Source organism: Oryctolagus cuniculus, chromosome 12, assembly GCF_051225735.1.
Source record: "Oryctolagus cuniculus isolate XC-2025 breed Fujian yellow rabbit chromosome 12, ASM5122573v1, whole genome shotgun sequence".
NCBI classification, from domain to species: Eukaryota; Metazoa; Chordata; class Mammalia; order Lagomorpha; family Leporidae; genus Oryctolagus; species Oryctolagus cuniculus.
In genome coordinates, this window is record NC_142878.1 from 13,143,743 (window position 1) to 13,167,956 (window position 24,214).

Here is a 24,214-nt window from a genome sequence, read left to right on the forward strand (position 1 = left end):
TTCTGTCCCAAACTAAATCATTCTTTACATGGCTGGGTAGAGGGTGTGTAAATCAAGACTTTTCAGGAAACCAAAGGTTAAAGACGTTTACCACACAGAGACCATAGGACGATGAAAGAAAGTACCAAAAGATACACTTGGGAGAAAGGAATTGTAAGGAATAATGGGCAAAGCAGTTGGTTAAAAAAATCAGATAAATATAAGCATTTTAATGTACAGGTATAAAATAATAATTATTAACTTGGGAGTATTAAAAATGAAGTAGGATTAAAATATCAGGACTCAGTGACATGAAAGGCAGTACTTGGACAATGCTTGGAGGTAAAACACTCGTGTGCTTCAGTTATTCCGGAATACCACAAAGATGACAGCTGTAAGTAAAACAGACAAGTTAGGAATGTAAGAGCAGCCACTGGAAGCATTAGACTAATAATGTTTATCTCCCCAGCAAGTAGGGGAAAGAGGGGAAACAATAAAGAAAACAGGAGAAACCTGAAGAGAGGGGCGAATGCAGTCAAAAGAGGGAGAAGTGAAACATTCAGCATTAGTAGAGGTAAAGCTGCAGTAGACAGCATAAAAACAAATGGATTTCCAGCAGGTTAAAAGATTTGCTAACTAAGTGTATTTTTACAAAATCCAATATAGGCTATTTTTTTAATTTTATTTTTTCATTTCATTTAAAATGTAGAAAGAACGGAGGAAGGCAGGAGAGAGCTGGAGGGGAGAGAAGGAAGGGGAGAGGAGAGAGATCTTCCATCCACTGGTTCCCTTCCCAGAGGGCTGTAGCAGCTAGGTTGTCAGTTCACTTCCCAGAGGGCTATAGCAGCCAGGTTTGGGGAAGCTGAAGCCCTGAGTGTGGAGCTCCATCAGGCTGTCCCATGTAAGTGGCAGGGATGTAAGTAAATAAATGTGCCCTTGTCTGTTCTCTCCCAGCTTCCACGTTAGCAGGAAGCTTGATCAGAAACAGAGCTGCTACAACTCAAACCAGGCACTTCAGTGTGGGATGCTGGCACCTCAAGCAGCAAGTTCACCACTGTGCCACAGGCCCTCCACAAAGCTATATAGGTAGAATTAAACCACACACACACAAGAGGTGAAAACAAGAAGAGGAAAAAGGATACAGCTGACAGTGAGGAGCTGAAATAAAATGAGTGGCTATGTTTATAACAGAAAGACACACATAAACAAAGTAAGAAAAATAAGGATATTTGAAGTATGGTTAAGGTTAAAGAAGGTCAGGTTATAATGATAAAAGTTAGAAAGCCTTACCATATAAAACAAATCTCACACACACATATCTAAAACCATCTTTGATGGAAATTTTTTAGGATTTCAAGGATACTTGTGGTTAAATCTAAAATTTTAGTATAGAGTTTTACATATTTCAGTATCTGATAGTTCAAGGAAGGAAAAATGTAGCAATATACAAGTTTTTTGTTTTTTTGTTTTTTTTTAGATTTGTTTATTTATTTAGAAGTCAGAGAGGAGAGATAGAGATCTTCCACCTTCTGGTTTACTTCCCAAGTGGCTGCAATGGCCAGAACTGGGTCAAGCCAAAGCCAGGAGCCAGAAGCTTCCTCAAGGTCTCCCATGTGGGTAGTGGGTAGTAGGGACAAACACTTTAGGCCATCATTCACTGCCTTTCCTGGTCCATTAGCAGGGAGCTGGATTGGAAATGGAGCAGCCGAGACTTGAACTGTTGCCCATGTAGGATGTTGGCATTGCAGGTGGTGGCTTTACCCACTATACCACAATACCAGCGCACAATATACACGTTTTCAGTACATGGTTTAAAAGACCTCACAAATATAAAGATATAGCTAGAGCCTTCCCTAGTATAAACACCCCAAACAGAGAAGTGCACTGATGTGCATTGGCCCATCATTATCTCCCAGAGTCCACAGTTTTTATGTTAGGTTCCCGTGCTGTGTACTCTGTGGGTTTGGACAAATGTGTGATGGTGTGTACCCAGCATAATACTATTAACATAGAGTGTACTCTACCATTCACTCCTGCCTGCTGTATACCCGAGCCCCTGGCAGCCACTGACATTTTTGCTGCGGCCGTCTTTTTGCTTTTTCCAGAATGTCCTATAGTGGGAATCAGATTGGCTTCTTTCACATAGTAACATGCACCTAAGGTTCCTCTTAGTCTTTTCATGGCTGGACACCTCATTTCTCTTTAGCACAAAATTGCCCTGCATTGTCTGGATGCACCGCAGATTGGTTATCCATTCACCTATTAAAGGACATCTTGGTTGATCTGGGTTTTAATCATTTGTGTGCAGCTGCATATGTGGACATAGGTTTTGAACTCCTTTGGGTAGATACCAAGGAGAACAGTTGCTAGATCATATGATAAGAATGTCCTTAGTTTGTTATGAAATCACAAACTGTCTTCCAAAGCAGCTGTGTCATTTACGGTTTGACGAGCATTGAGTGCAAGATTGTGTAGGGTTTAGTGTTGCAGTGATCCAGGTTTTGCCTGCTTTAACATGTGTGTAGAGGTGTCTCTTTGTTTTAATTTGTGCTTCACTGATAAATATATTGGGGATCATCTTTTCCCATACTTATTGCCCACCTGTGTATCTCCTTTGATGAGGTATCTGTTAAAGTTTTGGGCCCATTTTCTAATTGGGCTGTTTGTTTTCTTACTGTTGAGTTTTAAGAGTTCTTTGTATATTTTGTATATAACAGTCCTTTATCCTTTATCTTTGTTAATATTTTCTCTCAGCCTGTGGTTTGTCTTTTTCATTTGATTGAGTGTTATGGTTTTAAAGAGAAATTCAAGGGGTAGGTATTTAGCTCAGTGGTTACACAGCTTGGGACACCCCCGTCCCGTATCACAGTGCCTCAGTTCAAGTCTCAGTTTTACTCTTCATTCCAGCCTGCTGCTAATGCATACCCTGGCAGGCAGCAGGTAGTGGCTCAAGTATGTGGGTCTCTGACACCCGTGTGGGAGACTCAGAGTGAGCTCCTGGCTTTGGCCTGGCCCAGCCCTGGTTGTTGTGAGTATTTGGGGACTGAACCAGTGGATGGGACATCTCTACCTGCCTTTCAAATAAAATAGTTTTTGTGAAAGAACTTTTAAAAGATGAGTTCATTGGCAAATTCCACCTTGCATAAAGTATAGCATATGAAATTAAATTTATAACTCTTAACCAAAATATCAACACAAATAAGTTGAAAATAAATCCTGACAAACTTAGACATTTAAGATTGTAAGTTTCTATTTAAAAATGCAACTTTCATAAAATCCATCAATATAATTCATTCTATTAACAGAATAAAAAAGAAAAACAAATGATCATCTTAGTAGTTGGAGAAAACTCAATTAACACCCATTTGTGATACAGAATTTTCTTCTCCTAACTTAGTCTTCACTGGGAGCTGATTTAATGCTGAAACATGGGAAGTTTCCTTATGTGGAACAAAATGAGACTAGAGATTGGTTGTTATCACTCCTTAAAAATATCTTAGTGACCATGTAAATTTAAATAGGAAGAAAAAGTAATGGAATAAAATATTTAAGGTTTCAAAAAATAAATTCAATTATAATAAATCACCGACTATTTATTTTTTATAAAAACCCCCAGAGGGCTGGCCCTTTAGATTAGCTGTTAAGAATACACCAATTAAAATGTGTGTAACCCCTTTTGAAGTGCTGGGTTTGATGCCAGCCTTTGCCTCCTGACTCCACCTTCTAATGCAGCCCAGAAGATAGCAGTGATGACTAAAATGGTTGGGTCTCTGCCACGCATGGGAGACCCGAACTGAGTTCTAGGCTTCTGGCTTTGGTTCTGCCTAGTCCCAGCCCTTTTGGGGAATGACACAGCAAATGAAAACTTTCTCTCTGTTGTCGCTCCCCCTCTTCGTGGAGGAACGACACTAGACCCTGCCTAGGCTTCATATCCGAGTCACGGCACCATTATGTCGCTCCCCGTCTTCGTGGAGGAACGACACAGGACCCTGCGCTGTTCTTTCGTCTGCTCGGCCCTCCCCGGGTTTGCTGCTGGTTCTTCCCGGGTTGGCTACTATCCCTTCCACCTCCGTGGAAGGGCAGTTCCCCCTGGCCACATTCCCCACTTCCGCAGGGGAGCGGCACACCGCCGGCCGGTTCTCTCGGGGGCTGCACGGGTGTTCCTTCAGCTAGATGTTCCCCTTAGATGTTCCTGGTGCATGCCATCTCTCTCCTCCTTTATAGTCCTCCTCCGCCAATCCTAACTCGGCTGCCCACACGCTGAGTACGCTGCTCTCCTCCAATCAATAGCAAGTCCTACAGTTTATTAGCTGAACTGGAGGCAGCTGTGCGGAAGCTGTTTACTTCTCTCCCAGCGCCATATTGTGGGAGAGCAGATGCATAGAATAAGTCTTAATTCCAGCAACTCAGTCTAGTCCGGTTTGCTCCCCACACTCTGTCACTCTGCCTTTCAAATAATAAAATTTTAAAGTCAGCAAATTAAAGAGATACCTACACTCTCATATTTATTATAGTTCTATTCACAATAGCAAGGATATAGAATTAACTTAGATGTCCATCAATGTTGAAATGTGTCTAAAATAGTGATTACTGGAGGCTGGGAAGGCTGGGGGCTGGAGAGAGAGATCTGGTACTGGATATCAAAATGCAGATGGACGAAGGTGTTGAGTTTCTATAGACAGTATGGTAACTCTAGTCTGATAAAGGAAATGGAAGAACTACTTACCTTGTATGATTGATTCATGCTGTGTTTATCTGTTGAAGTATTACACTGTACTCATGAAATACAGGCATTTCGTGTTACTCAAAGTTTCAAAAATCAAAATAATTAAAAATATAGAGATTACCTAGATAAAATATGTTGGGTATTAGATTAAAATAAGATCATCAGGCTAGCATTTTAGCACAGCAGATTAAGGTGCTGTCTGCTCTACTGGCATCCTATATGAATGTAGGTTTAAGTCCTGGCTGTACCACTTGCAATTCAGCACTCTGCTAATGCACCTGAAAAAGCAGCAGGAATGACCCAAGTTCTTGGGTTCGTGACATCCATATGGTAGACCTGTAGACTGGATGGATTTGACTCATTCCTAGACATTGCAACCATTTGGGGAGTGAACCATCTCTCCCTCCAACGCTTACTCTCTCTCTCTCTTTGCCTTACAATTAAATATTTTTAAAAGATTATTATAAAAATATTGAATATATTTCTGTACTCTTAGATTAGACAATTAAAAATGTAATTTAGTAAGTTATATTTCCCATGTCCACAGGTATTAAAGCTGTCAATAATTTGATCTAAGAAAGACCTACCAAAATGCTGCGTTATATTTATGCCTGGGAAAACCCAACATCTTAAAGATGTTACCTCCCTATGCTAAATTCACTGTAACTAATGTGATTCCAACTCACTGAGGGTCTCAACAGGGTCTTCATCAGACCAAACAGGAGTGGATCCTAAATTTACAATGATGCACAAATGGTCGTGAGTAACTAAGGCAATTCTGGAGAAAAAGAACCACGCTGGGGGACTTGCTCTTCCAAAATCAACACCTAGATAATGTTGTGAGGTTAAGATGACGCTGGATCAGAGGTAGACATGTAACTCAAGGAACAAAAGAGGGAACTCAGAAACTTGATTTATGCTGTGATGACATTATCCTGTGTTGTTTATTACATTGCTCTAATCCATTTGGCTTTACATCCAATTGTTGGATGGCATCCATGCCATATCCAATTTAACATTGAAATTAGTGGATCGAGAAAGGATTCCTTGTTTGAAACTTACTGTATATACATTTATGGGATACATATAGAAATATAAAACTTACTGTAGTGAGTCATATTAACATATCCATCCTCTGGCATAATTGCTGTGTGCGTGTGCACCCGCCCGCCCACCCGCATGTGTGTGTGTGTGTGTGTGTGTGTGTGTGAGAGAGAGAGAGAGATAGATACAGTCTCTCAACAGGAATCTCATACACAGGACAGCTTTGTCAGGTGCAGTCCTCAGCTGTGTTAGAGCTCTAGACGTGCTCAGCCTGTGTCTTGTATCTTCTGACCTACATCTCCCACTTCCTCTCCTCCACTCTCCACTGCCCTGGTAACAGATGTTTTATTCTCTTTCTTGACTGAATTCTTCTGGGGGCTTCCTGCTGATGCTCCAGGTGCCTGCCTCCTGCTGTCTCTGGCAGGTGGAAATGACCATGGAAATTCACTTCTCAACAGTTTTTGGTCATGGACTGAGATGGGCCATGTTTTCAGTTGCAACTCCTTAATGTTTATATTAAAATATAGAACTCAGTCAAACTATGGCAGGATCAGTCTGTTTTGTGTCGCTGCATCTCAACGAATTCAACTACTTTAAGCAGACTTGTTTCTCTCTGAAATCTGGGCATACTTTCATCAGTCATGTATTAACATATAATTGGCCGGCGCCGCGGCTCAATAGGCTAATCCTCCACCTTGCGGCGCCGGCACACCGGGTTCTAGTCCCAGTCGGGGCACTGGATTCTGTCCCGGTTGCCCCTCTTCCAGGCCAGCTCTCTGCTGTGGCCCAGGAGTGCAGTGGAGGATGGCCCAAGTGCTTGGGCTCTGCACCCGCATAGGAGACCAGGAGAAACACCTGGCTCCTGGCTTCGGATCAGCGCGATGCGCAGGCCGCAGCGCACCAGCCACGGCGGCCATTGGAGGGTGAACCAACGGCAAAAAGGGAAGACCTTTCTCTCTGTCTCTCTCTCTCGTTGTCCACTCTGCCTGTCAAAAAAAAAAAAAAAAAAAAAGAGAGAGAGAGAGAAACATATAATTGGTAGCTTTTTCTTTCTTAGAAGTTTAAAATAAAGGGTCCCTTTTGATTACCGTCTGAGAGAGATGTGCTTCCTCCTTCCTCATCTCTTACTTTTTTAGATAGATTCCATTTTCACCTCTTCTGCGTCTCTCTGTCTTTCAAGAATGGCAAGAGATCACAGAATGGAATTGATTTTACTAATTTGGTCATCCCAAGCCCACACAGGGTCTTTGCAACAGTACACTGTGTCTGGGTTTCTCTTTCTTTGCATTCTTCATCTGTTTCTGGATGCAGATTCTCGTTCTGGTGAGCTGGGAGTTGTTCCTGCCTGGTTTCCTGCATGTCTGTCTGCTCTGTTCTTTTCTCTCAGGGTGCCGACAGCTGGACTCCTGTTTGTATGGCACAGTTACATCTCCTTCCCTTCCATGCTCAGAGGTGGGAATCAGTGCTGCAGAGGGGGTGAGGCAGGAGGCTCTGCTGAGTTTGGGATCAGAAGGCTCTTGCTATGGGCCAGCAGCCTTTTACAGGTACGGGACCAGGCACTGCATGGACCTCAAGGGATGCAGAGGAGGTAAAGGCCGAAGCCCAGAACCCCAGGGTTCAGCTATGCCCTGCATCCTGTCCCTGAGGTCTTTGTTACCACTGATGCCTGAGTGCACAGCTACATCCATACAGATTGGGGCCCTGAGCCTTGCTTGGCACAGCCACCCTAAGCTTGCTCCCAAATTTGGCCTCAGTGCTTAGGGCCACATCTCAGTCACCTCAGGGTGCAAGCAAACCACATCTCCCTGAAGACTCTCCCTCATACTGGTTTTCCTCCAAGTTTGTGATTCGTCTGTGCCTACCAGGGGCCTTGCCCACTGTTATTTTTCCCTGTGGGAGTTCTGCCCATTGCTGGAACCTGTCCAGGTGCCCTCTCCTCCTGTTCATCCTTTAGGGGCATAGATCATGCATCTTTTTTTCTTTTTCTTTTTTTTTTTTTAAAGATTTACCTTATTTATTTTATTTATTTTTAAAAGGTTTATTTATTTATTTGAAAGTCAGAGTTACACAGAGAGAGAAGAGGTAGAGAGAGAGAGGTCTTCCATCCACTGGTTCACTCCCCAATTGGCTGCAATGGCCGGAGCTCTGCCGATCTGAAGCCAGTAGCCAGGAGCCTCCTCTGGGTCTCCCACATGGGTGCAGGGGCCCAAGGTCTTGGCCATCTTCCACTGCTTTCCCAGGCCATAGCAGAGAGCTGGATCAGAAGTGGAGCAGCCAGCACTAGAACTGGTGCCCATATCGGGTGCCGGCGCTTCAGGCCAGGGCGTTAACCCGCTGCACCATAGCACCGGCCCCAATCATGCATGTTAATATTTGAGTTACAAATGCCCTTGCCTTCCCATCAGTGGTGGGGGTGGGGCTCAGAGCTCTTCTCACCCTGAGAGCAAGCACCGTGGGTCCTCAGTCATCACTGGCTGGAAGAGGACAGAGGCAGCCAGAGAAATGGGGTGCTTAGAGAGAGTGAAGGGAACCAAGCTGGAATCCTCAGGAACCCCACAGATGCAACAAAAAAATAGTTAACCATTTTCACATGATTTAATACAGAAAATGTCAAATACACACAAAAGCAGACAGGAGTAGGAGGAATCCCTGTGGACCTGTCCCTTCTCCACGGTTATCAGTACCTGTCAGCTGCAGGGCTGCGTCCTCACTCGACATTGTGTCCAGTGTGCGCTGGTACGGCTCGGATGTCCCCCTGTGCACAGAGCCCAGCGTGCAGGTCCTCACGGGGCTTTGGTTGCTCCGTTTCCGAGGGACTTCATTTCCTGCCTCAGAGAGCTGTTTTCCAACTGTTGTTTTGTAACATGGCCCTTTTTCAAACACATCTTGCATCTGGCTTTAGTACTGAAAACAGACGAAGCAGTGTTAGCACCAATCTATTACAAGAGTTTCCTTTTTTATTGTTTATATATAAAGTCCATTTGTCTATGGGAAAAAGCCACGCAGCCGCCATCATGAATCTTAAGATTTGAATTTTGGTAACAGTGACCATGCTGCAATTCCATGTATCTCAATATTCTGTTTAGATGAACAATATTCAGAAATCACTGAGTCACATAGGTAAGCTGTTGCCAATAGCAACAGTTTTTTTTTTTTTTTTAATCTTGTTTTTACCCGTCCGCCTTGTGATCTTGAGAGTCTCTTCAATTAAATTGATCCAAATGCTTGGAGTTAGCTGGAACTGTGATTTTTTTTCCCAGAGTTGAATCCCCGCTCTAACAAGTGCTCACAGTATGTGTTATAAATTAAAAATCAGACAGGAAAAACCAAAGCTTAAGTAAGCACAACCTTGTGTCCCTCAGATACACGAGGCCACACTTGATATTATTGCTGCCATGGACACGGACATGGTGGGAACCCGTGCAGTCTTAGTGCCGGGTAATTATGGCTTGAACTTTTAAAAAGAACACTGCAGAGCTGGAATCATTTCTAAGACGTTCACATACATGCACATTCATGGCAAGGGGAGTTTAATTCAACCTCAAAAAGGGAGTTAAGCAGGCCGCACACATTAACACATTGGGAGTCTCTGAAGGGTTAAAATTCTGTCAGTCATTTGAATGTGTTGACTTCTATCAACATTTTAAAATGCGAGTGAAACAAAATTTTTAAATCAAACACTTGCAGAACTGAAGTGTCCGTACAGCATTGCAAGGTTCCGGGGACGTAGTTGGAAGTTCCTGGTGTTCTCCTGGGTGAGTTCTGGAGAGTGAGTTTTCAGATAACCTGTGCTCTGTCCTGTTTGTGATTAATCCAATCAGAACAGAAGACACTCAAGCAAAGAGTAGTTACATCATGACCCTCCTCCCTTCTCTCTTTTGCCCTGAGTGTGTTTGGAAGTACAGGGGTGGTGTAGGGAACATAGCTTCTGCCAGAGCACTCTCAGGGAGGACGCTTCCTCCTGGACACAGGGTGTGGCCGCAGGCACTGAGTTAGGCTGGTAGATCGCCTGTTAACAAGAAGGGCATTGAGTTCTTATGGGAACGCGGGCTCCCACGAGGACATGCAGCTGCTTTCCCAGACTTGCTTATCTAGGAAACCGAGTCTTGACAGCCATGTTCTGAAGATTATCAGGTAACACTGCAAGTGATCTTAGAGTTAGAAGAGCACTGGTTTGTGCTGTACAAATGGCTGATGTAATCCTGGCCAGTAAAAGAGACACAGGGAACTTGCCGGCGACCTTCTGAGGAAGAGTTCCCGTGCCCTGCCTCTCCTTGTGCTTGCTGTCCCCCAACAGGTGGCTGCGTCATTGTCTCCGTGGACTACTGTCCTTTAATAACTGATTGTTCTTCCTCTTTCCCTCCCTTTTATCTTCTCTCCCTCCCTTTAAACTTCGTTACATTTTTGTTTGTTTCATATGCACATCGTGACTTCCTTGTATAGCTTTTTCCCTTGACTCTGATTGTCATTTTTCTTACTATACATTTTTTAAAAATATGTCTCTAAATCCATGGCACTCTCAGCTCGTTATCCCCCGCTTTGGCTCCGAATCCACTGGATTGTGCATCCTGTCCTCAGAGGACCCATAGCTGCTTGCTCTCACGCGGACCCTCCCCTTTCTAGACCTCCTGAAGAATGTCTTTCTTGGCCTTCATGCTCCGATGGTTTCTTTCTACTCTGGAAAATTTCCATGTCATTTTTCTTTGGGAATTCTCCCCATCCCACTAAGCCTGTTTGCTCTTGATAAGAATTTTGTTACTTGATCAGTTGAGTTCTCCTGGCCCTGTCCTCTCTGGCACTCATTGTTTCTGTCCTAATTGTCATCTGTGTGATTTTTATCAACCAACCCCCTACCCATTTATGAATAATTATTTCATAAATCATATCTTAATTTTCATATTGCTCTTTTTACAATTGCAGTGTCTGCTTGCATTTTCGTGGGGATCTTAGTTTCGTAAGGAGTAATTTTTGGTTCCTCTTGTTCATTTTGCAACTTCATGATGTTTCCCCTTGCCTGTGTGTGTCTCATGCTGAATGCTGTCCTCATCTTGTGATTCTGAGGTTTCCATTGAGAAGGTGTCAGACATAGGAAGACCTCCCAAGGCTCTGCTGATGTGAGTTGCCCTTTCTAAGGGGTCTCCTGGCTGCCAGAATGAGGAGAACTTTACTTGGAGGTACAGGCCCCTTGACTGGCTGCCCATGCTTTCTTGAGGTAGTTTATATTTATTTACATGTAGGGTTGTGTTTTAAAGGTAACTAGCATTTTGTTGTAATTGAGCATGATCAGAAATGACTGTCATGAAGGGACAAGTTGTTACAGTTCCCTGGCCAATAGGAATCACGACACAGTGGGCAGGGCCACTTGCAAAGGTATCAGGGTCCGTCCAGAGGCGAGAGGAGGAATGAGAAAAATTGCGAGCAAGAGCCTTTATCATGAATCCAGTGGGGACAGGCAAGGCAGGGTCATCAGGCTTAGGACTGGCCATTTGGAATGATTCCACTGGGCTCCAGGGCCTAGGGGCTGTGGTCAGTTTTCTGGGACCTGGCCCTGGGGTGATGATGACAGGTGGTGACGGACCCCAGATGTGAGGGTCCTATAGAGGAGATGTGTGTGTGTGTGTGTGTGTATCTGTATCCAAGTTGGTAACTTCTGGCTGCAGGAAGTTTAAACATGGGCAGAGGAGAGTTCCAGGGTGTCTTTGCTTGAACTTATACTTAATTCTTCACCCACACTCCTTCTTGTCTTCAGTGACTGGGACCCAGGTCCCTCTGGGGCTTTGCTGACACCCAGTTCCCACCTGCACCTGCAGTCATTAAAAGTACAAGAGGATTTATTATCCACTAACCCAGTGTTGGCCCCAATCCAAGAGGCTGGAACTAGAGCCTTGACCACAGGAGGCCACACTGGACCGAGGCGGGAGCAGCACGTCCATCCATCCTGGTTCTCCTGCAGGTGGACTAGGAGTTCTCGTCTACTGATGGCCTCCTAAACTGTTTTCACGTTGCACCTTGTTTAAGAGCTTCATCTTGTATACTTTATGCAATGCACCACAGTTCATCTGAAGCAGGGTAGATGTTGGCCTTTTCAAGATGGGCTGTGGGAAGACTCCCAGAGGAACTGTGGCGGTGCTCTGGTCAGGTGTGGGGTGGCTGAAGCAAACAGCCCTTCTCAAGTCCCTGCAGCCACAGCCGTGACAGAGCTGACATGCTGGGAAGTCCACAGTGTGGTCGTGCTGCCTCACAAAATCCTCTTTCTTGTTGCTAGTGCTGATGAGCGGTTTGATGCCACGTTCCACACCAACGTCCTGGTGAACTCTTCTGGACATTGCCAGTACCTCCCTCCAGGTAAGAGCCATGTCCTTTGTGCTGTTCCAGCTAGCCTATGTTAGCAGGTGTGGGCGTCCGTCCTCAGGTGCTCACCTGAGGGGTCCTGCTCTGCCCTGTGCCTCCGTTCACTGCCACCCTCTCCCCTTCCTTCTACTCTGCCTCTTCTGTATTTCCTGAGGCTTCCTCTTTTGTCTGGGAATCAAGGCTAGAGCTGTCTTTACCAGTGAGTGTTGTATGTTCTTATCATGCCGTGTGTTCTTAGACTCGTTCCACAATTGAAGCGAGTTTCTCTTGCTGGGGAATTCCCAACTCTGCTTTTACCCTGCAAGCCAGAAAACCAGGCCCTTTCCTCTCCATTTCGGTTCCAGCCTCTTTCCCCCCATGACTGAGTGCCTGGACAGATGCTGCTCTCCAGGTTTTGGGGGTGGGGTGGTGTTTTGAGTGCATGCATTCAAGAGCACTCTTGGGGTAGGCACAAGGTCCAGTGACTCATCAGTGACTTGTTCCTCAAAGAGTCTCAACTCCCCAGTGGTTAACTATTTCCTGGACTTGATTGTTTTCCCACCAGCCTGTCATTGTAGTCAAGCTCACCGAACCCTGGGTTGTACAAGGAGCAGTCACTGGCAGGGGAATCCAACCAGGATTTTATGATTTTGAGGCACATTCAGGATGTGTTTTAGCATGCAGATAATGGTGTCCCATCATCCTTTGTTAAAGACACGTATAAAGACTCAAATTGAGCAATAAATATACTACTCATAGTAACTTTAAGATAAATATTATTTCACTGAAATAGTCACAGAAATGAACAGTTGGGATGTGAAGGGTTAACAGGGTGATTTTTTTTTTTTGTCTTTTGTAAGATTTTTACATTTTTTCGGTTTCAGCTCCTGCACTGCTACTGTTTGCTTTCTTTAATTTTCTGCTCATCGGCAATCCACAGTTACCCCTGCCTCACCTCTACAACCCCCTGCACACACACACACACACACACACACACAGCCAGCCCCGTCTCACAGTGCATCTGATTTGATGTGAATCTGATTTGGCCCCTGGGCTGCTGTTCACCTGCTTCTCCTGGCAGCAGATAACATCTCCTGGCAGAATTTGTGTGCTCACTGTGGAATCCATCGAATGTCTGACCCAAGAGTCAGTAATGAGTGAGTGATTGAACCTGTCAAACATACATCCCTCCCAATAGTGTTTGCTTGGGTTCAAGAAGTCCAGCATTTCTGGTTCTCTGTCTTAAAACACCTGCTCTCCTGCATTCCCCAGACCCTCCCGCAGCACTTCCTGCTGACCTTAAGCCCTGCAGACTGGAGGTTTGCAATGCCTGTGTGTTCTTTTTCACCAGGCCTGGGACTTGCTGCTTCCATTGCAAGGACTATTTTAAAAAACAACCTCTGTAGTCATCTGTGCTGCAGGTTGTTTTGAAATCTGAGATTCTTTTCAGCTACAGGAGCAGTGCCCCTAACCCTCAAGCCATCTGCGTGCAGCAGCCGCCTCGGGGTCCATCTCTGCAGCCGGACCCCGGGAGCCGGTCAGGACAGGGCACATTTTGCCTCCACCTGAGGATCTTTACACTGGCAGGAGAGGTCTAGAGCTGCCTGACTAGGGGACAGCTGGTCATGTGCTGGTAGAGTCCAGTGTTAGTTCTGAGAGGGCTCGCTCCTTGCTTAGTGAGACACAGGTTAAAAAGAACATTTGGGGCATAAACATTGGCATGAAGACTTGATCATGTCATGACAGCCCCACTCCCTCCATGCTTTTATTTTTAACAGCTTTATGTAGGTAGAATTTACATATCATACATTTTAGGTACATGATTCAACAGCTTTTAGTAAATTTACAGAGTTGTGTAACCATCGCCACAGTCTTGTTTTAGAATATTCTCATCAAGATCCCTTTTGCCTGTTTACACTTCATTCCAACTGCCTGGCCAGTCCCAGGCACACGCTGATCTGCTTTCCACCTCTTTTATTTCTATTTTTATTTTTATTATTTATTTATTTTTAGTCATTTCATAGAAATGGAGTCCCACAGTTGCAGGATTTTGTAACTTTTGTAACCGCGTGGGTCTGGGGGATCCAACTCCGTAATGGGCAAAGTTTCTGGAATGACTTCCAGCTTCCGTGAGCATGACGGCAGTGCTACCAAGTTTATTGAAAGGGACCTGAAGGAACACAATGTTTATTTTCTTTCCCCAACTTAGCTATGGGCTGGGATTTCTATTAGCAAGGGCACTAGGTCCCCTCTTCTTTCTTTTCTTTGTTGAACTTAGTAGCAGAAATTTACAGAGGGTGGGCCCTGTTAGCACTGGGACACTCAAACTATGCTTCCTTTCAGCATGGTCCCATCCTTCTTTGGCCAGGAAGAGCACGTGGCCATAAATAACTCGAGTGAGCTCTTCTGGTCCCCTCTCCATGACCTTCTGGAAAATGTACCTCCAGCTTGACCTAGCCTCAGCTGGCTGTTTTCAGTAAAAAACTGTTCTATTCAAGCACCCTCTCTTCAACCTAACCCATCAGTTCTTGTTCCATTCTTGAACTAGAACTTGAACCAGTTGATATTCTCCTTTACATATATTTCTAGATAATCAAGTATTTTCCAAATGTTTAACATAAAGAAAACATCTACCCTACCCCTCACTAGCACAAGCACACACACCTTCTTGTATATTCTGTCTCTAACCCCTTCAACATTTCTCTCAAAACTCTTTTTTTCCACATTTCTTGCTTGTATTATTTAGAGTCTCAAGGTGCTCATGGTGAATGCACATTTATATGAGCATTCTTTAAAAAGTTCATGGAAAATGGAACTTAAAAATAAGTTTATTTACTTGGACACAAGCAGTTTTTGACATCCACACATAAGATGGATGTCAAAAAACGCATAAAAATACATATTATGGAAAAAACAGTATACATGGATTTAAAAGCATCTTTGCTCTATATAAACTTGTCTTTTAATTCCATTTTTCCACTAACTTTTTGAAATGCCCTTGTGGAGCTATTCTTTGTGCAAAGAGCACTCAGAACAGTCTTCTTCAACAGCATTTCCTTATGGTATTTGAATTTCAAAGAACAGTGAAGCTTTGGCTTCACTGCTTTCCCAGAGATTTGCAGTCAGAGGACATAGTTTGTACTGGGCGAGAGATTTGGCAGGGTGGGTTGGGCTGAAGGCACTGCTGTGAATTCTGAGCACGTCGCAGTCAGCCTGGGCTCTGTCTTCTGATTGTTCCCATCACTCGTGTAGGCATATTCAAGAGCTCCTGCTACATCGACGTGCGCTGGTTCCCCTTTGATGTGCAGCAGTGCAAGCTGAAGTTTGGGTCTTGGTCGTACGGAGGCTGGTCATTGGACCTGCAGATGCAGGAGGCAGATGTCAGCGGCTATATCCCCAACGGGGAATGGGACCTCGTGGGTAAGCCCCGCAGAGACGCCTGGCTGACAGCCTGGAAGAAAGAGGCTGGCTTTCTGTGTGAGTGGGTAAAACTGAGGATTTTCCACTGTGCTTTGCAGAGTGAGCATTCATTGAGGTCTGCAGTATTCTCCATACTGCATTGAGAGTGGTAGGCTAAGAAATAGAAAGCTGTTAGAAAATGCAGAGCTTTGCTTGAGAAACTTGTGCCACGGTGAGGACACCTTGCAGCAAGTCCATGCTGGGGTGGACGCCTCTGCACTATGCAGAGCCACTGTGTTCCTAAAATCAGCTTGGACAGCAAACTTCAGTTGATGGGAACTTAGATTTGATTATTTTAAATAGAAAAACAGCCATGACATGTATAATGGCTTAAAATTGACAGTGTGTTATTTATAACCGTTTATTTCCACTCTGTTAAGATTGTCCACCTACTTGTGCAGCTATCACTGTGACAGTCTTTTAACAACTTTATCATAAACCAGCAAGGGTTTATGCAAATGGTGACCACCGAGTGTTTCAGAGTTCAGTGGACTCAGGGCTGAGCCCAAGTGTGGTATACACATTGACATAAACAGGCTAACTGTGTATTCCAATACCGGCTCCTTTCCTCCTCCTCCCTGTGGAGGTATTCCGGGCAAGAGGAGCGAGAAGTTCTATGAGTGCTGCAAAGAGCCATACCCAGACGTCACCTACACAGTGACCATGCGGCGCAGGACGCTCTACTACGGCCTCAATCTGCTCATTCCTTGCGTGCTCATCTCGGCCCTGGCCCTGCTGGTGTTCTTGCTCCCTGCAGACTCCGGGGAGAAAATCTCCCTTGGTAAGTGCCTAGGGGTCATTGATGAGAGTCTGGGCGTGGAGACCTTTCCTGGGGGTCATGCGTGCAAGGCTTACTGTGGGCAATGAAGGGGCCCAGGGCCCATCACACTTGGGCTTCCTGATCCAGGGTGTCTCCAGGACACCAGAGAGTCCTGATTCCGACTCCAAGCAGGATGGCTGCACTGTCCTGGACATACCATAGGCTCCTCAGTTCCTCCAATCCTGCATGGGTGATGGGGACACCCAGGAAGGTCTGGCTCTGTTTTGCCCAGGGAAGCCTGTGCTTTTTCCCCTGTTCCTTGGTGGAGACTCATTGTGGACAGTGACCAGTAACTTAACTTCAGCTTGCATTTGCCATACATGGTGTGATTCCCTTTGATCACGTCTGTATGAAGACAAGAAAGCTGAGATATTTAGTATTTGGGATAAATTATTCTCAAACTTGTATTTTACAAATGTGAGGCTCAGAAACATTCAGTGACTTATCCAAGGTCACAAAGCTACTAAGTAGCAAAGTCAGGATCTGAAACCAGGTCTTCTGATTACTGCATATTTCTTTGTCCTGCTACATGAATAATACCTCTCAATAATAATGTGAGGAAGTGAAAAGTGATTGTGGGAAGTTAAGTTGTCCACTTTGTATTGATCTTGTAAGGGTCTGGCTCCCAAATGTGTCTCCCCCAGAGACTATTTTGGGACTGATTAGTGGCACTGCCCCCCTGAAAGCACCCAAGCCCATATGTACAGACACTGTATTCCATGACACTCTCCCAGCAGCACCTAGTTCTTTGAAACTCAGGTTAGAGCCCTTCCTTGTTGGATGGGGTTTGGGCCATGTTGGCTTCTCTTCCTGAGGGAATGCTGTGCGTTTCTGTTTCAGGGATAACCGTCTTACTCTCCCTGACTGTCTTCATGCTGCTTGTGGCCGAGATCATGCCCGCAACATCCGATTCGGTGCCCCTGATAGGTAAGACATACTTGGGCCTCTCTCCCTTGAAGACAGAGTTGGAGTGCCTCCGCGTCCCCAGCGCTACTCCATGCAGATGTGTCTTGATTCTCTGCCTGAGGAGCTGACTTGCTCTAACCACTCACAGGAAGGGGTGACGGGAACGGGAGATGACACCTCCTTCCTGGCTGGGAGGAAAAGGAAGCATATGAAGCAACGCTTTATCTAGTGCTTGGGACTTGAGTCTTTTGCTGCTTCAGTGGGCTTCTTCCAGTTCTGGGTTGCCATTCTCATCTGCAGATGCAAAGTCAGGTGTTTGCACCCTGCGCTCGTACCTGCCCTCATGCCCAGCAGGCGGTAGGCTGCAAAAACGGCCCAGCCAGCAGGTCAAGTTTCTCCGCACCCCAGGCTCTAACGGTCAGGGACCATAACTCGCGGTGTTTGTGCCACGTGGCCACAGTCTCACCCTGTGTGTGTCTCTCCGCAGCCCAGTATTTCGCCAGCACCATGATCATCGTGGGCCTCTCCGTGGTGGTGACCGTGATCGTGCTGCAGTACCACCACCACGACCCTGATGGTGGCAAGATGCCCAAGTGGGTGCGTTCCTGTGTTCACTCCCCAAATGCCACATAGCAAGGCTGGGCAAGGCAGAAGCTGGGTGCCGGGAACTCAGTCCAGATCTCCCACATTGGTGGCAGGGACCTAGTAACTGGAGCTTCCCAGGGTGTGCATTAAGCAGAAAGCTTGAGTCAGGAGCCAGAGCCAGGTATTAAACCCATGTACTCAGATATGGGACACAGGTCTTTAAATAAGCATCCTTTTTTAGAAATCTATTTTCAGGCCGGCGCCGCGGCTCAGTAGGCTGATCCTCTGCCTTGAGGCGCTGGCACACCGGGTTCTAGTCATGGTCGGGGCACCAGATTCTGTCCTGGTTGCCCCTCTTCCAGGCCAGCTCTGCTGTGGCCAGGGAGTACAGTGGAGGATGGCCCAAGTGCTTGGGCTCTGCACCCGCATGGGAGACCAGGAGAAGCACCTGGCTCCTGCCTTTGGATCAGCACGGTGCACCGGCCATTGGAGGGTGAACCAGTGGCAAAGAAAGACCTTTCTCTCTGTCTCTCTCTCTCACTGTCCACTCTGCCTGTCAAAAAAAAAATCTATTTTCACATTTATGTATAATCACAGTTAAAATAAATAAAATATAGTAATACAGTATAAGGTCTTACAGAATCTTCTCAGAAATTTTTTAGGGAAGAACTTTTTTTATTGTTTGAGGAATACAACTTCATGCATTTAATATACACAGATTTGAGAATATGCTGACCCCTCCCCACCTACTTCCCTCCCACTCATACTCCAGCCTTTCCTCTCCCTCTCTCTTCCTTTCCCATTCTTATTTTTTTTAACAGAGGTCAATTTTCAGTTAATTTTTATACTTATAAGGTTATCCCTACAATAAGTAGAGAGTTTATCAATTAGTATGAAGAAAAGAACTAAACCAAACAAACAAACAAAATATTGTTCCTCCACAGTCAAGGCAAGTAAAAATCATTGCATCTCAAAATGTCAGTTTTGCTCCTATAGATTACATTTTAGGTACTCAGTTACCACAGAGCAGAGGGACCATATGGTATTTGTCTTTTTGTGAATGGCTTATATCCCTAAGTATAATGGTTTCCAGTTATATCCATTTTGTTGCAAATGACAGGATTTCATTTTTTACCACTGTATAGTATTTTTTTTTGACAGGCAGAGTGGACAGTGAGAGAGAGAGACAGAGAAGAGAGAAAGGTCTTCCTTTGCCACTGGTTCACTCTCCAATGGCTGCCGTGGCCAGCGCGCTGCAACCGGCGCACCGTGCTGATCCGATGGCAGGAGCCAGGTGCTTCTCCTGGTCTCCCATGGGGTGCAGGGCCCAAGCACTTGGGCCATCCTCCACTGCACTCCCTGGCCACAGCAGAGAGCTGGCCTGGAAGAGGGGCAACCGGGACAGAATCCGGTGCCCCGACCGGGACTAGAACCCGGTGTGCCGGTGCCGCAAGGCGGAGGATTAGCCTAGTGAGCTGCAGCGCCGGCCCCACTGTATAGTATTCTATAGAGTATATATACCATAGTTTCTTTATCTAGTCTTCAGTTGATGTACATCTGGATTGATTCCATATCTTAGCTATTGTACATTAAGCTGAGATGAACATGGGGACACAGATCGCTCTTTCATATGCTGATTTTGTTTCCTTTGAATAAGGAATGGGGTGGCTGGGTCACATGGTAGGTCCATATTCAGCTTTCTGAGGTATCTCCATACTGTCTTCCACAGTGGCTGTACCACTTTACATGCCCACCAATAGTGGATTAGGGTACTTTCTCCCCTGTCCTCGCCAGCGTTTGTTATATGTTGATTTCTGTGTAAGAGCCACTCTAACAGGAGTGAGGTGAAACCTCATTGTGGTTTTGATTTGCATTTCCCTGATAGCAAATGATCCTGAACATTTTTTCATGTGTCTGTTGGCCATTTGAATTTCCCCTCTTGAAAAATGTCTGTTCAGGTTCTTTGCCCATTTATTGACTAGGTCGTTTTGTAGTTGTTTAGTTTCTTGAGCTCTTTATAGGTTCTGGAAGTTAATCCTTCGTCAGTTTCATAGTTTGCAAATATTTTCTCCCATTCTATTGGTTGCCTCTTCACTTTGCTGAATGTTTCTTTTGTAGTGCAGAAACTTCTCGGTTTGATGTAATCCCGCTTGTTAATTTTGGCTTTGATTGCTTGTGCTTCTGGGGTCTTTTCCAAGAAGTCTTTCCCTATGCCAGTGTCTCGTAGGGTTTCCCCAATGTTCTCTAGTAATTTGATGGAATCAGGTTGTAGGTTTGGTCTCTGATCCATTTCGATCCAGTTTTCCCTACGCCATTTGTTGAGGAGACAGTCTTGGCTTCAGGGGTTGCTTATTTTTGCTTCTTTGTCAACGATAAGTTGATTGTAGGTGCGTGGACTAATTTCTGGGTTTTCTGTCCTGTTCCATTGGTCTGCATGTTTGTTTTTGTGCCTGTACCAGGCTGTTTTTATTATAACTGCCCTGTAGTATGTCCTGAGGTCTGTAATTGTGATGCCTCCAGCTCTATTTTTATTGTTTAAAATTGCTTTAGCTATCTGGGGTCTCTTGTGTTTCCATTTGAATTTTAGCATCATTTTTTCTATATCTGAGAAGAATGTTGTTGGAATTTTGATTAGGATCACATTGAATCTAAAAATTGCTTTCGGTAGTATGGACATTTTGAAGATGTTGATTCGTCCAATCCATGAACATGGACAATTTTTCCACTTATTTATGTTTTCTTCTATTTCTTTCTTTAATGTTTTGTAATTTTCATTGTAGAAATCTTTGATCCTTGGTTAAATTTATTCCAAGGTATTTAAATTTTGTTGTAGCTATTGTGAATGGGATTGATCTTAGAAGGTCTTTCTCATCTAAGGCAGTGTCTGTGTATACAAGGCTATTGATTTTTGTTGGTTGTTTAATCAGCATCTTAACCACTAGGCTTGCCCCTGGTTGCCATTCAAAAACTCACACTGGCTGTTCCAAACGCAAAGCTTTCTCACCAAACTCTGCCTCTCTGTGTGTCTGTGCACAGAGCGAAGTTATGGCAAGTGTGCTCCTTGACAATCCAGCAGTATTATGTGGTAGTCAGACATCCCAGAGCAGCTCCTGCACTGGCTGCCTGGTACGTTTTGCTAGTACAGTGTTGAGCATGTGCACTGTGGAGTGCTGCACAGCAGCTGCAAGTGTTGGATGAGATACAACAGGGCAAGATAGTAGGAGCTTCACAACAGAATGAGAAGTGAAAAGAGCAAGACACAGAATGAGTTATATAAAAATGCACATATTCATTACGTATAGGAATATAATCCAAACAGAAGCCTGTGTGGCACAGGTGAACAGCTGCTAGTGTGAAGGGGGATGGGATAAAAGGAAATGAATGAAAAAATGCAGGAATCCCAAGCCCGTGACCTCACCCCAGATCCTGCCACTCCTGAGCTGCTGAGGGCCAGACTTTGGCCTTGTCTGCTGATACCCACCCACCTACAGGGTCTGTTCCTTTGGAGTCTGGTGTCTGAAGCTCTGCTTTCCAACTACCAAGTGAGGGCCTGGGCTTTCCCCACCTTACAGGGACAAAACCCCATGCGGGGAAGGGCTACCTGCTCTCTGACCCTCAGGAGCACCCTGTACACCTCTCCGTATTTTCAAGGCCTCAGAATGCTTAGAAGCTAAAAAAGCCTTCTCTTCCCCAAAGAAGCCGGTCTTTGGAGCCTTGTTAGCTTACATCCCAATGCAGAAGGGGTACTAAGAATTGCCCCCATGGTAAAAGCAGCTAAAGGTGTGAGGTGCATGAGTTTCTCTCCATGAACAGGGAGCTTCCAGGCCTTCTAGAAATGGCCATTGTACAGTAGTTTACAATCACCTGAAAGCTAGCTCAGAGACGTTTGTTTTCAAAACGCTTTGTGTCCCTCTCCTTTCAGAACCCTTTCCATGGCAGGTGGCCCTCGTACACGTCACAAAGACTCAGTGTTGGTTCAGGGTGTTGACAGTGGCAGGAGCACAGGCTAAATGGTGAGACCTTACACACAGATCACATTGCTTATTTTGAGAAGCTCCTCTCCCCTAAAAAGGGTGAGACATTCATATACATTGACTCACCTTCTTGAATGGCTTTCTCATAACTGTAACCCACGTAGGCACGTTGCAGAGCAGTTGTGCAAACTGAGGCCTTGTTTATGTGCATATCTCTTTGTCTTTCCATCTTCCTGTCTGAAGCAGATAAGGTTATGTATTTTATCTGTTTCAAAAGTCAAAATAAAATTATATATAAGGAATTTCTGTATCTCACCCTTCCTCTACTATCAACGTTAATTTTAATGAATTCTTTGTTTTCCTTCCCAGTATTTATTTATGCAAATACAGTAATATAAACACTATTCATAGTTCTTATAAGTATTTTGACTGATGCAAAGATAAGGGGATTAAAGCACAGAGACTCATAACCACTTTTAATGTCCTGGTAGCATTTCTCTGTTCCTGAAAAACGTTAATTAAGAGCATATGCTAATTCTTACCTCCCATAGTAAGAGTTCGTTAAAACCAATTATCTGCAAATGAAGTATGAAGCTTATACATCTCTCACTTTATATAGCACACTGCATTTTCTTTTGTTCCATGTGCGTTTGAAACAAACAGCCTCCAAGGGACTTTTATGATGATCTGTGGCTATGAAGATGATACTGCCAGGAGCAGTGGCATTATATGACATTTGCACAGCCAGAAACAAAACTGCAACCTAACAGAAGAGGTCACAAACAGTTTGATAAGTGCCAAGAGGATAATTTCATCTGTTGAGATGCTTTGGCCTTCAAAGCTAATGAGTCAACCCATGGAATTCAAAATAGACTTGGCAGTGTAGACCACATTAGCTTGAGATGTGCCTCCAGGGGTGTGTAGCCCCAAGTGGCAGAACGGCCTGGTGCTGCACAGGTTTTGCATGCAAAACTGCCTCTGGATACCCACATACTCACTGCCTCACAGCCTCCCTGGGGATCTGGCCCAGGATTTCTGGTGCCTTTCAAGAAGAGGTTGGGCTAAAGTCACAGGATTTTGAAATAGAACCTTTTACTAAAGAATTTGTGGAAGTCTAAACACATTTTTAAGTGATTTAATCACTTGTTCATTACGTGAGCTTGTTCTTATTTATTAGTCTTTTAAAAATATTTATTTATAAGGCAGATTTGTGGAGGAAGGGAAGAAGAGACAGAGATGTCCGATCCACTGGCTGCAACAGCCAGGGCTGGGCCAGCCTGAAGCCAGGAGCCTAGAACTCCATCCTGGTCTGCCACATGGGTGGCAGGGGCCCATCTTCCACTGCTTTCCCAGGTGCATTAACGGGAAGCCAGGTGGAAAGCAGAGTGGCCAGCACTCAAACCTGCACTCTGATATGGGGTACCAGCATAGCATGCATGGCCTTAACCCTGTGCATCACAATGCCAGCCCTGTGTCAGTCTCTTTGAGCCTCAGTTTGTGAAATGGGGAGGGGGAGTTATACTCACTTCACAGAACCCTGAAAGGCCCAAGTGAGATGGCGTGTCTCATGAGAGGGATGTGTCCCTACCACTTGCTGATGGTGAAAATCCTCCGGGGTCGATACGCCCTGACTCTTCACAGTGCCCCCTGCCATGTAGTGCACACTGAAACAAAGGGCTGTCTCTACAGCTGCAAGGGAGCAGATCTTCAATATCCGTCTTCTTTCCGTCACCTGTCTCCAGAGCTGTTTGCTGCAGTTACCTTTGATAAGATGTCATAAAAATGATTGCCAAGAAAGAAAGCCCTGCAGACATGAACTTCACAGTTTACTCTCTGTACCTACAGAAGGGGAACATACTGGCTGGTTTGCCAGTGGAATTATCTCATAATCATAAAACAAAATGGAAATTAAATCAGTATCTGGAAATTTTCAGGGAAAGGGCCTACTTTTCATGCACTTCTCTGGATAGGCTTTGCAAGAATGCCTTTGTAAATTAAGTTATTTTTTTTCCTGAATTGAGGCTTTAGTTGTCTTCCTTCTTTCTGTGAGAAGCCAAAATGATGTGAATCCACACGGTGATTTTCTTTATCTTTCATGGATATAGACAATTCTTTAGCAAAACACTATAGACAGAGGTTGGGAAATGAGGGATGAGGTGGTGGAATGCAGCCTGCTGACCCTTTTGGTAAATAAAATTTCATCAGAAACCACCCATGCATGTTTATTTATATCCTTTCTATGTGTTCTACATCAGTAGAGCTGAGTACTTAGAACAGGGACCTATGGCTCCCTGAGCAAAAATGTTGACTTTCGACTTTTCAAAGTGCTTCCCAGGTAGCAACCTATTGGGTCTTCATTGAAACCCCATGCCAGAGGTTTCTAAATTTCCT

General features: G+C 44.8%; 1 protein-coding gene across 2 annotated transcripts in view; it reads left to right on the forward strand.

Annotated features, from left to right (window-relative positions):
• The window catches only part of CHRNA7 (cholinergic receptor nicotinic alpha 7 subunit), a 132,760-nt gene that overhangs the window by 104,187 nt on the left and 4,359 nt on the right, over positions 1 to 24,214 (forward strand). The window contains exons 5-9 of one of the 2 annotated variants that reach the window (XM_089309209.1): positions 12,015 to 12,094; positions 15,332 to 15,499; positions 16,125 to 16,319; positions 17,199 to 17,285; positions 17,752 to 17,857. In XM_089309209.1, the coding sequence (XP_089165335.1) occupies positions 12,015 to 12,094; positions 15,332 to 15,499; positions 16,125 to 16,319; positions 17,199 to 17,285; positions 17,752 to 17,857 (636 nt within the window). Of the gene's footprint in view, positions 1 to 12,014; positions 12,095 to 15,331; positions 15,500 to 16,124; positions 16,320 to 17,198; positions 17,286 to 17,751; positions 17,862 to 24,214 lie in introns of both variants that reach the window. The other variant, XM_002718287.6, reaches the window with a different exon arrangement.